General features: G+C 42.0%; 1 protein-coding gene across 1 annotated transcript; it reads right to left on the bottom strand.

Annotated features, from left to right (window-relative positions):
* Window positions 1–700: 700 nt before the first annotated feature.
* On the bottom strand, window positions 701–11,083 carry LOC114911246 (vitellogenin). The gene is made up of 35 exons (XM_029254629.1): window positions 11,036–11,083; window positions 10,777–10,797; window positions 10,488–10,639; window positions 10,071–10,322; window positions 9,816–9,977; window positions 9,583–9,731; window positions 9,344–9,494; window positions 9,049–9,206; window positions 8,752–8,917; window positions 8,535–8,660; window positions 8,116–8,334; window positions 7,792–8,009; window positions 7,599–7,696; window positions 7,351–7,475; window positions 7,162–7,263; window positions 6,922–7,041; window positions 6,603–6,792; window positions 6,406–6,499; window positions 6,132–6,317; window positions 5,808–5,949; window positions 5,437–5,656; window positions 5,141–5,307; window positions 4,684–4,968; window positions 4,246–4,287; window positions 3,906–4,136; window positions 3,585–3,791; window positions 3,342–3,484; window positions 3,111–3,249; window positions 2,897–3,023; window positions 2,578–2,761; window positions 2,396–2,490; window positions 2,212–2,306; window positions 1,963–2,128; window positions 1,721–1,882; window positions 701–1,045 (listed from the first exon to the last, which is right to left on the bottom strand). Exons 1-35 carry the CDS (start codon window positions 11,073–11,075, stop codon window positions 942–944), a joined length of 5,238 nt encoding a protein of 1,745 aa, XP_029110462.1. The 5' UTR covers window positions 11,076–11,083; the 3' UTR covers window positions 701–941.
* Window positions 11,084–11,316: the final 233 nt, after the last annotated feature.

Raw genomic sequence — 11,316 nt, forward strand, 5'->3', positions numbered from 1 at the left:
AACGCCCTGTGTTGCTGGGTAGGCTCCGGTTCCCCATGACCCCGTATGGGACGAGCGGTTCTGAAAATTTGTGTGTGTGTGTGTGTGTGTGTGTGTTTTTAGGGTTGTGTTTGTATCATTGTCCCTGATTTTTTATTTTTTTTTTTTGTAGATCCAGCAGCAATAACCCAACTGATGAACTCTCTTCCATTATTGAAAACTAATGTTTGCTCTGCGTTATAACTGAAAACAGATAATGCAAATGAATTTGGGAAACTTTCTAGGATACTCTTTGGACTTATTACACAATGGTACATTATCAAACTTTGGAAACTTGGCGGTCTTTATCTCTTATCTTGCATGTTTTTGCAGTTTCTGTGTGTGTGAAGTTGCTGTGTAAGTGCTGCAGCTGTTTTTAACTGTTTAATCCCTTGAATTTGTTTTTTAAATAGCTTTTACTGACTGCTATGTAGTTATAAATCAGACTTCAAATTCCAACTGTGTTCATAAGTTGTGGACCCAGTGCAGTTATAAATGGGTTAATATACAAACCTGGTACTGAAAGCTGTCAGGTAAGTATGACTAGCTTGTACACTGTATTTTGTTTTGTAATTAATCGCTGTAAGTTTACTGGAAAAGCACAAAGATTGTTTTTCCCCCCCCCCCAAGAGTTAAACTCATATTGAATCCATTAACATTGCCTGTGGTTCAGAACAAATTGTTTGATCTTTTCTTACTTTTATTTCTCAATATGATTGAGGCAGTACATGCAAATTCATTGGGCAGTTCTATGCTAATATCCAGCAGTCCTCATAGCTAATGATACATTATTGTAATTAGTGTAAGTGTCATTTTCAATGTTTTATAAATAGACTAATTCCTGTGTTTGTAACTGAAACTTTATAATCACAACAGATTAAAGAAAGCCATTAACAATACATAATGTCATTATAGGTAAAACACTAAGCACAGTTTTCCGTACATCTACAGCTAACATGGGCATCAAGAGTATCCCTGAGATCTTCAGTCTTCTCCCACATGCTGACCAAGTTGTTCACTCTGGAACCTGTATTTAAAAAAAAAAAAATGCCATAAGATGGGGGACAGGTGGTAGCATAATGGTTGCTGCATTTAGATCCAAAGATTGTAGATTTGATTCCCACCTCCAGCTGTAGTACCCCTCAGCAAGGTACTTAGCCTAAATTGCTTGTAAAATTACCCAGCTCTACAAATGGGTAAATAATTGTAAGCCTGTAACTAACAACTGTAACCTTAACATTGTAAGCTGCTTTAGAGAATACACACACACACATTTTCAGAACCGCTTGTCCCATACGGGGTCACGGGGAACCGGAGCCAACCCGGCAACACAGGGCGTAAGGCCGGAGGGGGAAGGGGACACGCCCAGGACGGGACGCCAGTCCGTCACAAGGCACCCCAAGCAGGACTCGAACCCCAGACCCACCAGAGAGCAGGACTGCGGTCCAACCCACTGTGCCACCGCACCCCCTGCTTTAGAGAATAGTGTCAACTAAATGAATAAATGTTACATGTTTTAGCACCATTCTTTATGTTTCTAAACACATACCAAGCAGATTAATTTTTATACATTTTTATCCCACTTTTCCAATCAAAATGTTTTATTAAAAACAACTCTTTGCAAATGTAGATCAGCTCATAATGACAAACACCATCAAATTCATATTTTCCTCCCAGCCTATGATTTAGTAGAACAACTCACCAGCAGGGACACAGTGGAACCCTACAGTCACAGGGGTTGTCTTCACTGGCTTACATTCAGGCAGACACTGCAGCACAGGCTCGGTGGAGTAACATTTAGATGCCTGTCCATGCAGTGTAACTGGCTTATCCAGCATCACTGATTCTTGCCTCAGTCGGCATTCTGGATAAACAGAAAAATTAGTGACAACCTTACAAAATCTGTGGAAAAGCTATTCTTTGTGTGGTGCAAGAAACACTCACCACTGGCATCACGACAACTTTCAGCAGCAAGAACCCAGGAATGGCCAAAGCTGACTGCGCTCATGATCTGGCGTCCGCTGGGTGCTTGATATTCTTGTCTAACTTCACCATCAGCCTTTCCACAAAGTCCACAAACTTTTCCTTTCATCCAGTCTTCCACTTCAATCTGTATGAAACAAATGCAGACAGCGTTAGCTACGCTGATTTGAAGAGAGACCAAATCCAATGTACAAGTGGGCCTCATTTTACCCTCAAAATGTTTCCATCGTAATACACTTCATGCAGGCCTTGTCCAGGAGCATAAAGTGATAGGCCGTCACCATTTTGTCTTATAATGATGGAACCTACAAACACAGTATCAGGAAAATAAGAGAGACCTTTTTCATCATTGCTGCAACAAAATTATACAAAAAAGTTTAGATGGTGATTGTACCTGTAGAATGTTCATAAGGTAGTTTTACGGTAGGGACATCCATCCCATTAACTTTCATGTGGAGTCCGTTGTCATCAGCACTCCAGTCAACATCGCTGAAAGAGACGGACAAGAGCATGAGGTAGAACAAGGTGTGGCAACTGTTACTTCTAAACAGAGAGACGAGAATGCCTTGTACTCACATCTGAGCAACCTTCACAATGATGTGTGGTTTTTCTGATGTCTCATCCTTCTTCATCAAAACCACGAACTTGAGCTCTGTGGTGCAGTCCTGGGCAAGCACTTGGTGGCAAGAGCTAGGTACTTCAGGACTATATCTTCTATTGTTGAATGTGGTGACAGTGTCATCAGCTACGATGCACTTGGCTGGACCAATCAATGGAGAAATTTTTAAAAAAAGTACATATACTGTTATTCCTTCTGTTGATACCGTAATAGAAATAAAGCACCTTTTTTCACTTTGCAGTGAACTGCAAATGTGCCTTTTCTAGTTTTACAGACCTGTGTTGGCCTCCGCAAACATGTAGTAGATCCTGTTAGCAATATTCTGCTCCACTTCTGCACGAGCTGCAGCAGCTCCAAATGGTAGAGCAATGGGAATTGCCTGAGCCAGCTTGTACATAGTCATCTGCGAAAAGGTAGACAGGGTCACTGCGTTGTCTTTACTTCTACTCATTTATTCTAAAAAGGTAGCAATATACATCTTCTTCGGTACCCTTGGGGTTTTAAGGATAACACTGAGGGTCCTGGCAGAAGTTGAAGCCACAGTGAGTTTAATCTGTCTCTTGCTGTTTCTGTGTCTTCCTTCACTAAATCCAGCCATTAGCGCAGCACCTGGGATGTACTCAGAAATCCTCATAAAAAGAGAGGCAGAAACAGAGTTTCAGTGACAGCAAATTCTTGGATGAAAAGATCTGGCCTGTGATGTATTGGTTTGGAAGCTTACATCCGAGCATAGCGCTTAACAGCACGGGGGATCTTCTTCCAGTTGAGCTTCATTTGGACAGCAGGGTGTGAACCCAGTAACCCAGTCTCTGCTTGGATGACTGTTGCATAGTCCTGGCATTCCTCTCCCCAACGAATCTTGGCCTGGTTTGAAAGAATAAAGAAAAAAGCAGCAGTGTGACACAGTCATTTTAATTTTGAAATGCTTAGAATAAAACTCAGCATTGGAGTCTTGCAGTCTCACCATGACTTTGTGCATGCTCAGCTGGATACCATCAGCACACATCTTCCAGTTGTCGTTCTCAGCAAGAGCAGCCATGATGACCTGTACCCTGACATCAGCTTTGTCCATGTAGGCAGCAATCTGGTATCCCTGCCTCTTGTCATTACCCCTCACTGCACGAATGATGACCACAGCAGCAGGAGGCACACTATCTCCAAGGAATCTAGACTGTTTGAAAAAAGACACAGTCATCAAGATGAGTCTGGTGTCTGCTTACTCAATTCCCAAAAGTATGATTAGTCTGCATTTCTATGTGGTGCATGTTGACTGCCATGTTTCTACCTTCTTGTAAATGGCCTCAAAGCTGGAGGCACTGCTTCTACTGCTGCTTCTGCTGCTGCTTCTACTGCTGCTTCTACTGCTGCTGCTGCTGCTGCTACTGCTGCTGCTGCTGCTGCTGCTGCTGCTGCTGCTGCTGCTCTTGCTGCTGCTGCTGCTGCTGCTGCTGTTGCTGCTCTTGCTGCTGCTGGAGCTAGAGATCTTGCGCTGGGAGGTGGCTCTATTGTCATCATGCTGTTGGAAATAGGAGAAATTACTCAAAAGTGTGAAATGCGATTTATTATTAGCTGCTGTTTTCACAAAAAAAAACAAAAAAAAAAAACTATGTTTTCAACCGATTTACCTGGTGAATATGATTCTTTGTAAATCTTCCAAATACATGTGCCTGTTGAAAAAAAAAGAAAAAGAAATATTGTTTTAATTTGGATGCTTCCTCAGTTTCATATAAAAGCTTGTCAGGTTTTATTGGCAGGATTATTTTTGTAATCACTGGGAATTCCATGAGATGGCATCAGAAATCACGATGTCAATTTATTTGTCCTAAATAAGAGATATTTAGGATGGTTTCTAATCAAAGGTGGAGCTGAGATGTTTTTGTTTGTGCATCACACAAGATACAATCATCACTGGAATGCATTGAGAACGGAGCCTTGTCTCATGCCCAAATGTTTGAAACTAAACCCTAAACCCGACCTAACCCTCTGGGCTGTTTTTCCTCTTTTTTCTTAGGTAGGTTTTCCTCAGTATGATGTTTCATTAGCAAACAAGAGTTTGGTCTCACCTTCGATATACGGGAGCTGGACGAGCTGCTGCTCACAGATCTACCGTTACTCCAGGCACCGGCAACCTTTCTGCTGCCACTACTGCTGCTGCTACTGCTACTGGTTCTCTTGCTCTTCCTGTTTTTACTGTTGTTGCGAGAGCTGGATGAAGAGGAGCCAGAAGATGAGGAGCTGGAGGAAGAGGAGCTGGAGGAAGAGGAGCTTGAGGAACTGCGATTCTGACCCGAGCGACGGCTAGAAGAACTGCTCGAACTGGAGTTGCTGGATTTCCTCAAATTTTGTGTCTTTAAGAGGAGAGAAGTGAGAAAAAAAATGCCAACACTAGCACTCAGCAATGTTTTCAGTTGAAATTTCAAACACCATTCCATACAGAGGGTGTTATTGCTGAACTGCTGAAATGTCACAATGGTAAGCGTAAGAATTACACTGGTCGTTAACAGAATATATTGTACGCACTCTTTCAGTTTCCAGGATTTTTTTCAGTTTCAATACAACTGGGGTTCCTCCACGATTGCCCTTATCCGTATTGTCGTCCTTTATCGTGATCCTTTTAATTATTTTTGAAGCAGCATTCTGTCCAACTTGCAGCTCAATCTCTATCTTTTCAACAGCTTCATCGGAAACTACGGAGAAAGAAAAACTTCCTTTAACACTGCGTGAATGAATATGCAAGACTTTGATTTGTCTTGCCCTGCACCATCACACCCAAATTGTAAGTTATTCTAAGTTCATATGTCTTTACGACAACATACCAGGCTTCACATCCAAAGTGACTGAATATTCTCCAATCAGTTTGTATAGAGGGGAGTTTCTCACGAAGCCAGCATTCTGGGAGGTAATCTTAGCACAAGCTTGCTGTCCTAAGTTTGCCATTGTGACACACCATTTCTTGTCCATTCTGGCTGAAACATCGTTCTGCTTTGGCCGTTTCTCGTCGCTTACATTCTCATAAATTCTTTCAGACGACTTTGACTGGACATAAAAAACAAGTAATGACACAATCTGAGCAAAGGAAGGCATATTACAAGAGATATTAACTCATTTCATATCACAGACACGATGACATTATCAGGGTCATTTTGTATAGACAATCTCCAAGCACAGACATTTTTGGTCAGCTCACCAATCCACTACCAGCGTCAGCATCTGCTCTGGATGTGAATCTCTCCCTAGACAGTTGGGCTGCAAGATGTTCGGGTAGTACTGGGGTAATTTTAGCTCCAGAAAGATTTTCTACATTCCTTGACATAGCAACAGCTTCCATTCTGTTAGCAAAAAAATAAAGCATTAGTATATCATCGACTGAGTGGTTAGTTTTAAAAAGAATTATCGTGTTTCCATTTAAAGCAGCCATTTCATAGTTACTGTGAAAAAAAATTATGGATTCCAGTTTTTTTTTTTTTTTTTTTTTTTTCCCTTTTCTTAAGCCTAATGAAAAATTGCTTACTGCAAATCCAGAAGGCGACCGTGAGCTTGAAGAGGCAAGGCCTCAATCTTGAAGTGTCCCTGAGCTATGTGAACTCTTGCGTTGAACTTCAGAGGAAGGACATTATGAACTTTGGCTTTGGCCACAATTGCAGCTTGAATGATGGCCGTGTTTACTCCCATAACTGCAATTTTGTGTACAGCAATGCTGCAAACATAGTAAAGCGTATGTTTAATTTATGAGAGTTAATAGTGACATTTTCTGCTGGTACAAAATGCGTGATCTGTAGATGTACCTCGGTGCAATGTGAGCCTGTAACTGAATGTCGGTGTTCTTCAGCTGAGCCAGCTGGAAGTTCTCCCTAGGTGGAGGTGTCAGAGTTGCTTTTGCTAAGAACATAAAGACATTAACAATAGGTTACAGGGAAGACTTCGCAGGGAAGAAATGGAGACACATTAAGAATGTATTGGTGGTCTCCGTGAAAAAAATTACCTTTAACTGTTGCTGCCGCCACAGCAGCTGAGTACAGGCTGAGCTCCATGGGGAAACCTACAGAGGTGGGGAAGATGCGACGCACCTCAGAGGTCAACAAAGACTTGGAGATTTGGAAGTCAGCCCCAGACTGCAATGTATTCAGCACAGTCTTCCACAGTTCATGCTGTGCAGCAGCTCCGGTAGCCAACTAAAAGCAGGCCAAAACAAGAAGACGTTTCAGGCAAATTTCTTTCATGCGTGGATTTAAACTGAGCAGAACTTGTTTAAAAGTCATCGAATATGCATTAAACAAGCGCAATACATAAGAAGACAGTACCTGTATGGCTCTCTCAATGATGTCCTTGTCAATGTTGGCAAAGGCAATTTCTTGGCCAAACAATTTTAAGTACACTGAACCCAGTGGCTGACTTGTTGGTAACGGCTTCCAGTTAGTCAGCTTTCAAGAAAAGTGCAAAAGCCATAGGAAATTTGTTAAAAGCCTAACAAAATGCTCTGAAAGCTGTTTAAATTGTTTTGCCTCTTGGCGACAACCGCAAATTTGTTTTCTGCCACTTACAGCGTTCAGGATGCGCCTCATCCTGGAGATCCTGTCAGCACCAGCGTCAGCAGCTCGTTCTTTCATAAGAGCCTCCTGGATTCCTTCGGTTCTCACACCAATCTGAAACAGGGGAGCAGCATCATCGGCATAGTTCGTGGTTTCAATCAAGCGTAACATCTATGAAACCCTCAGGAAGCTCAATCCCACCTCAAAAACATCTGCTGCTGCCCCAACCATATAGGCACGAACTTTGGCCACAACGGCCCTTGGCAAAATAGTGGCAGCATCGTTGATGAAGTATGCAGTAGTCGCAGCACCAGCCATCAGGCGGTCTTTAAAAAAAGTGACAAATTAATTCCCTCTTTGGCTACAGCAAAACACAGGTCAAATCACTGCAATCATCTTAAATACTGACACTGATCTGAAAACATCCCTGATATTGACAGTATGCCTACTGTGAAAAAAGTCCAGGTGGATGGCTTTGCTGAAACGATAGCTCAGTCTGTCAAACTTGGGGCTCAGGATCTTGATAGCAACATTGCAAGCAGCTGCACTAAACAGAAAGAAGGACAGTAATTAGCAAAGTGAAACTGGAATCAAACACCGTGATACTGCAATCTAAGATGGAAGTGATTTTTATTGTCCTACACTTGGGCAAGGTCTGGGGCGGTGCTCCTGGTCAAGGCCTTCATGTGAGAATAGGTAAAGCTTGCCACTTGCAGGCTTTTCTCTTTCTGCAGAGCGGCGGCAATGGTGGAAACCAAACCAATGCTGGGTTTGGTCTTAAACAGCACAACACAAGCAGCCATGCGCAATTCTGGGTGGAGATCTCTGTCCAGGAACAACTGAAGGGCAATGTCTTGGACCTGGTTCAACAGCAACAAATGCGTACATTGTAAGAAAAAAACTTTTGAGCATTTACCTCAAACAGAATGCTCCTACAATGCTAGTGAATGTTACACTTGGACTCACTCTTCTCTGTTCCCGTTTGGCAATGTGTCTCAAAGCTACCACAGCATCAACCTGGACTTTGACTGGAAGTGCAGCAGCTGTAGAGCCAAACCCAGGGAGGAGCTTCATGATTGGCTTGATGCTGGCAGGGTGACCTGCATTTCCGAGGACCTTCATAGCCAGGGCAATTTCTGCAACATTTGCCTTACTAATTGCTTCTGCAGCGAAATCATGAATAGGCTGAGGACAAAAAGTGGATATCCACAGTAAACAACACTACTGTAATAAAGACACTGTGCCATCTATAACTAAACACATGTAATATTTCATGTTGGATAGGGGCAGGCTAGTACAAAGGAGCATTATTATTATTATTATTATTATTATTATTATTATTATTATTCCACAATACCTACTGTATGCTATTACAATCTGCTTACCTTTATAACATCAGCAGGACAGTTCTGATGTTCCGTACAGAACTTGAATACCAAGGAACCGTAACCAAGCATTGCGATTTCACGGAGTATGGGATGTGACTGAGTTTTAGCATTAAGTACCACACTCTGGAGGAAGGAAAAGCATACTATTAGATTTCTTTAAGCCAAGTGTAAGGAAAGTAATTTTTTACTTGAAAGATGCGAAAAAAATGCTCACAGCAGCTAAGTTGACAGTGTCCAAGTTAGCTTCTACTAGATGGAGAGCAGCCAGCAAAGCCTGGGCAGTTTCTATTACAGTGACTTCACCAGCTAAGAACTTTTCCTTGATGAATCTCAGAGCCACTTGAGTTCCAATGGCAGGGACAGTATCCAGGAACCATCGTCTGAAAATTAAATGCAGTTTCCTTATATAGCCAACATTGTAGGTTTACAAGTAAGACACAATGGTGTTTTTCTTCACATTCACTAGTTAAGATTAAAATTGCTCAAAAGAAGGCTGGGAAGCTTCACGTACCTGAAGTCTGGCTTTGCCTTGACTTGAGCCCAAATTTTATTGATGGTCTCGTATTTGGCCATACGCAGAAGCTGAGCCAACTCGACAAACTTGAGTGGAGCATCTTCATGAACCTCACCCGCATTGTTTTTGACTAGGTGATTCAAGATCTCTTCAATCTATAAAAAGAAACAAATCAAATAATGGATTTAACCTTGTTATGAAGAGCACACCGATCTGTCAAAATACAACACTTGGACTCTTTAGAAACTGTGCTAAAATGAGAGCAAAAACTGGAAGATTCGCCACACAATACCTGTGCCTGGGCATTGGTGACTTTAATTAGTTGAATGGGTGTCTGGAGAAGCTCAGATGCAAATTCATATTGCAGAGATCCACGTGCCAGATAGTCTGCTTGTATAGGCTGCACTGGGTCATTCTGGGCCTCAACAAACGTCATCAATTGTCTAAAGAACACACATTTCTCAGGGCAAAATACATGGACTGAAGCCACCTTTTTGAGAAATTCTACTATATCTGGTGCTCATGCTCTACCTCGCTTTCATCTGAGCAGCTCCAGTCAGCTCATGGAAAGGGGTAAATTGATGAAGCTCCTGGACAGCGGCTTCCATGATGAGAGCACCACTTTGGGTGGGCTTCATGACATAGCTGTAGGTTGCAGCTCCTCTCAGGTTCTTGCTTTTCTGTGCAACGCGATAAGTTTGATCAGATCTTCTCCCTCAACATTTTCAACAGTGGCCAAATATAAAGTTTAATGTTTCTGTTACCTGCTGGCATTGGACACAAGTCTCTGTGTAAGCCATTCCAATGTCTGCCATGACCCTCTTCTGGCAGTTCCCCAGGTCCTTAGACTTGATAACATGGATGCGTTCGGCTTTTGTGTCTTCGCTGATCACATAATCAGTTTTACAGACTCCCTGGGATCCAGCCTGAAAATAAGAAAAAAAAAAAAAGAAAACATGAGTCCTTAATCAAAATCAAAAAGAAATATGTCACATTATTTTACAAGAAGATGGTCTCACCTCCTGCAACTCATATACATTCTGTGTTTTCTTGATGTTCAGCTGAAGGATGTTGAGAATTCCTCTGTGGATATTGAGAATTGTTTCGGAGACTTCGGCAGGGGCAAACAATTTGCCCACCACACCACTGACATACTCAAACTTCACAGGAATACGAAATTGAGCAGCCAAGGCTTGGGTGAGCTTTGCAGCAGGGCTGAATTCATCTCTGGGCCATACACCAGTGTACTGGAACAACTGAGGTTCCTTGAGCTAGAAGTACACATCCAAATTAAATATACCTCTGTGAAATACTAAACAATAGAACAAATCAAATTACATGATGCACAATAGTTTAGAAAAAAACATTGCAGACAAAACACACATTTGCTATGAGCCATCTCGATTGTTCTTGTTTTTCTAATGCAAATGTTTTACCTTGAGCAGGTGGGTGGTCTGGGCAACTTGACTGATGAGAACTTTGCTGACAATCTTCACTCCAGCCCTGGCCAGACCTTCCTCGGGTAGACCCCCCTGCAGCAGTGCTTCATACTGGTACACATAGGTCTTACCAGTGGCAAAGTCCGGTGCTGGTAAAACAGGAATTTACCCTTTTTTGAAGAATGCTTCTTTTACACTTATATACTTTTTTTAAATTAAAGTGTTGTGAAACTACAGTGATTTCTAAAATAATAATAATAATAGTGTAATACAATCTCATACTCACTTAGGTTGTTCTGTTGACCCGCTGAAAGGTAAAGTAAACAGTGGTTTAAAACGTAATACACATTTCCTACTCGATTCTGACATCTTAAAGCACCCGATTTAAACAGGATTTCTCGTAAACCTAAGGAATATATTCAAACTAACAAAAAAATTGCTGTTTAAACTGCATAAGGACTGTCTTGCTCATTCTCAGTCTGGTTTGATGCTTTGTTCATCATATTTTCATGTATTACCAGTTTGGAAAAGTACAGTCTGCTTACCCACAAGGGCCAAAGTCAGTGCAAGAACAACTGCCTTCATGGCCTCTGGAATGTGAGGCGCAGCAGAAGCACACTACCTTTTTAAAGGATCTCCTTGTTTGGTTGACCACACATTAACAGCACCTTATCAATACCTGATGCTCTGAAGCTCTGGCCAGTGTCACACTGCCCACAACAGAATGAAATGTGTTCCATGTATTCATATTACTGATGAAACACCATCAGGTTAGACCAGGTACTCGGGGTTGTCACAGCCACCAGGTTAGGTTAACCTTTGTCAA

This window comes from Scleropages formosus, chromosome 9 (assembly GCF_900964775.1).
Source record: "Scleropages formosus chromosome 9, fSclFor1.1, whole genome shotgun sequence".
In the NCBI taxonomy this organism is placed as follows: Eukaryota; Metazoa; Chordata; class Actinopteri; order Osteoglossiformes; family Osteoglossidae; genus Scleropages; species Scleropages formosus.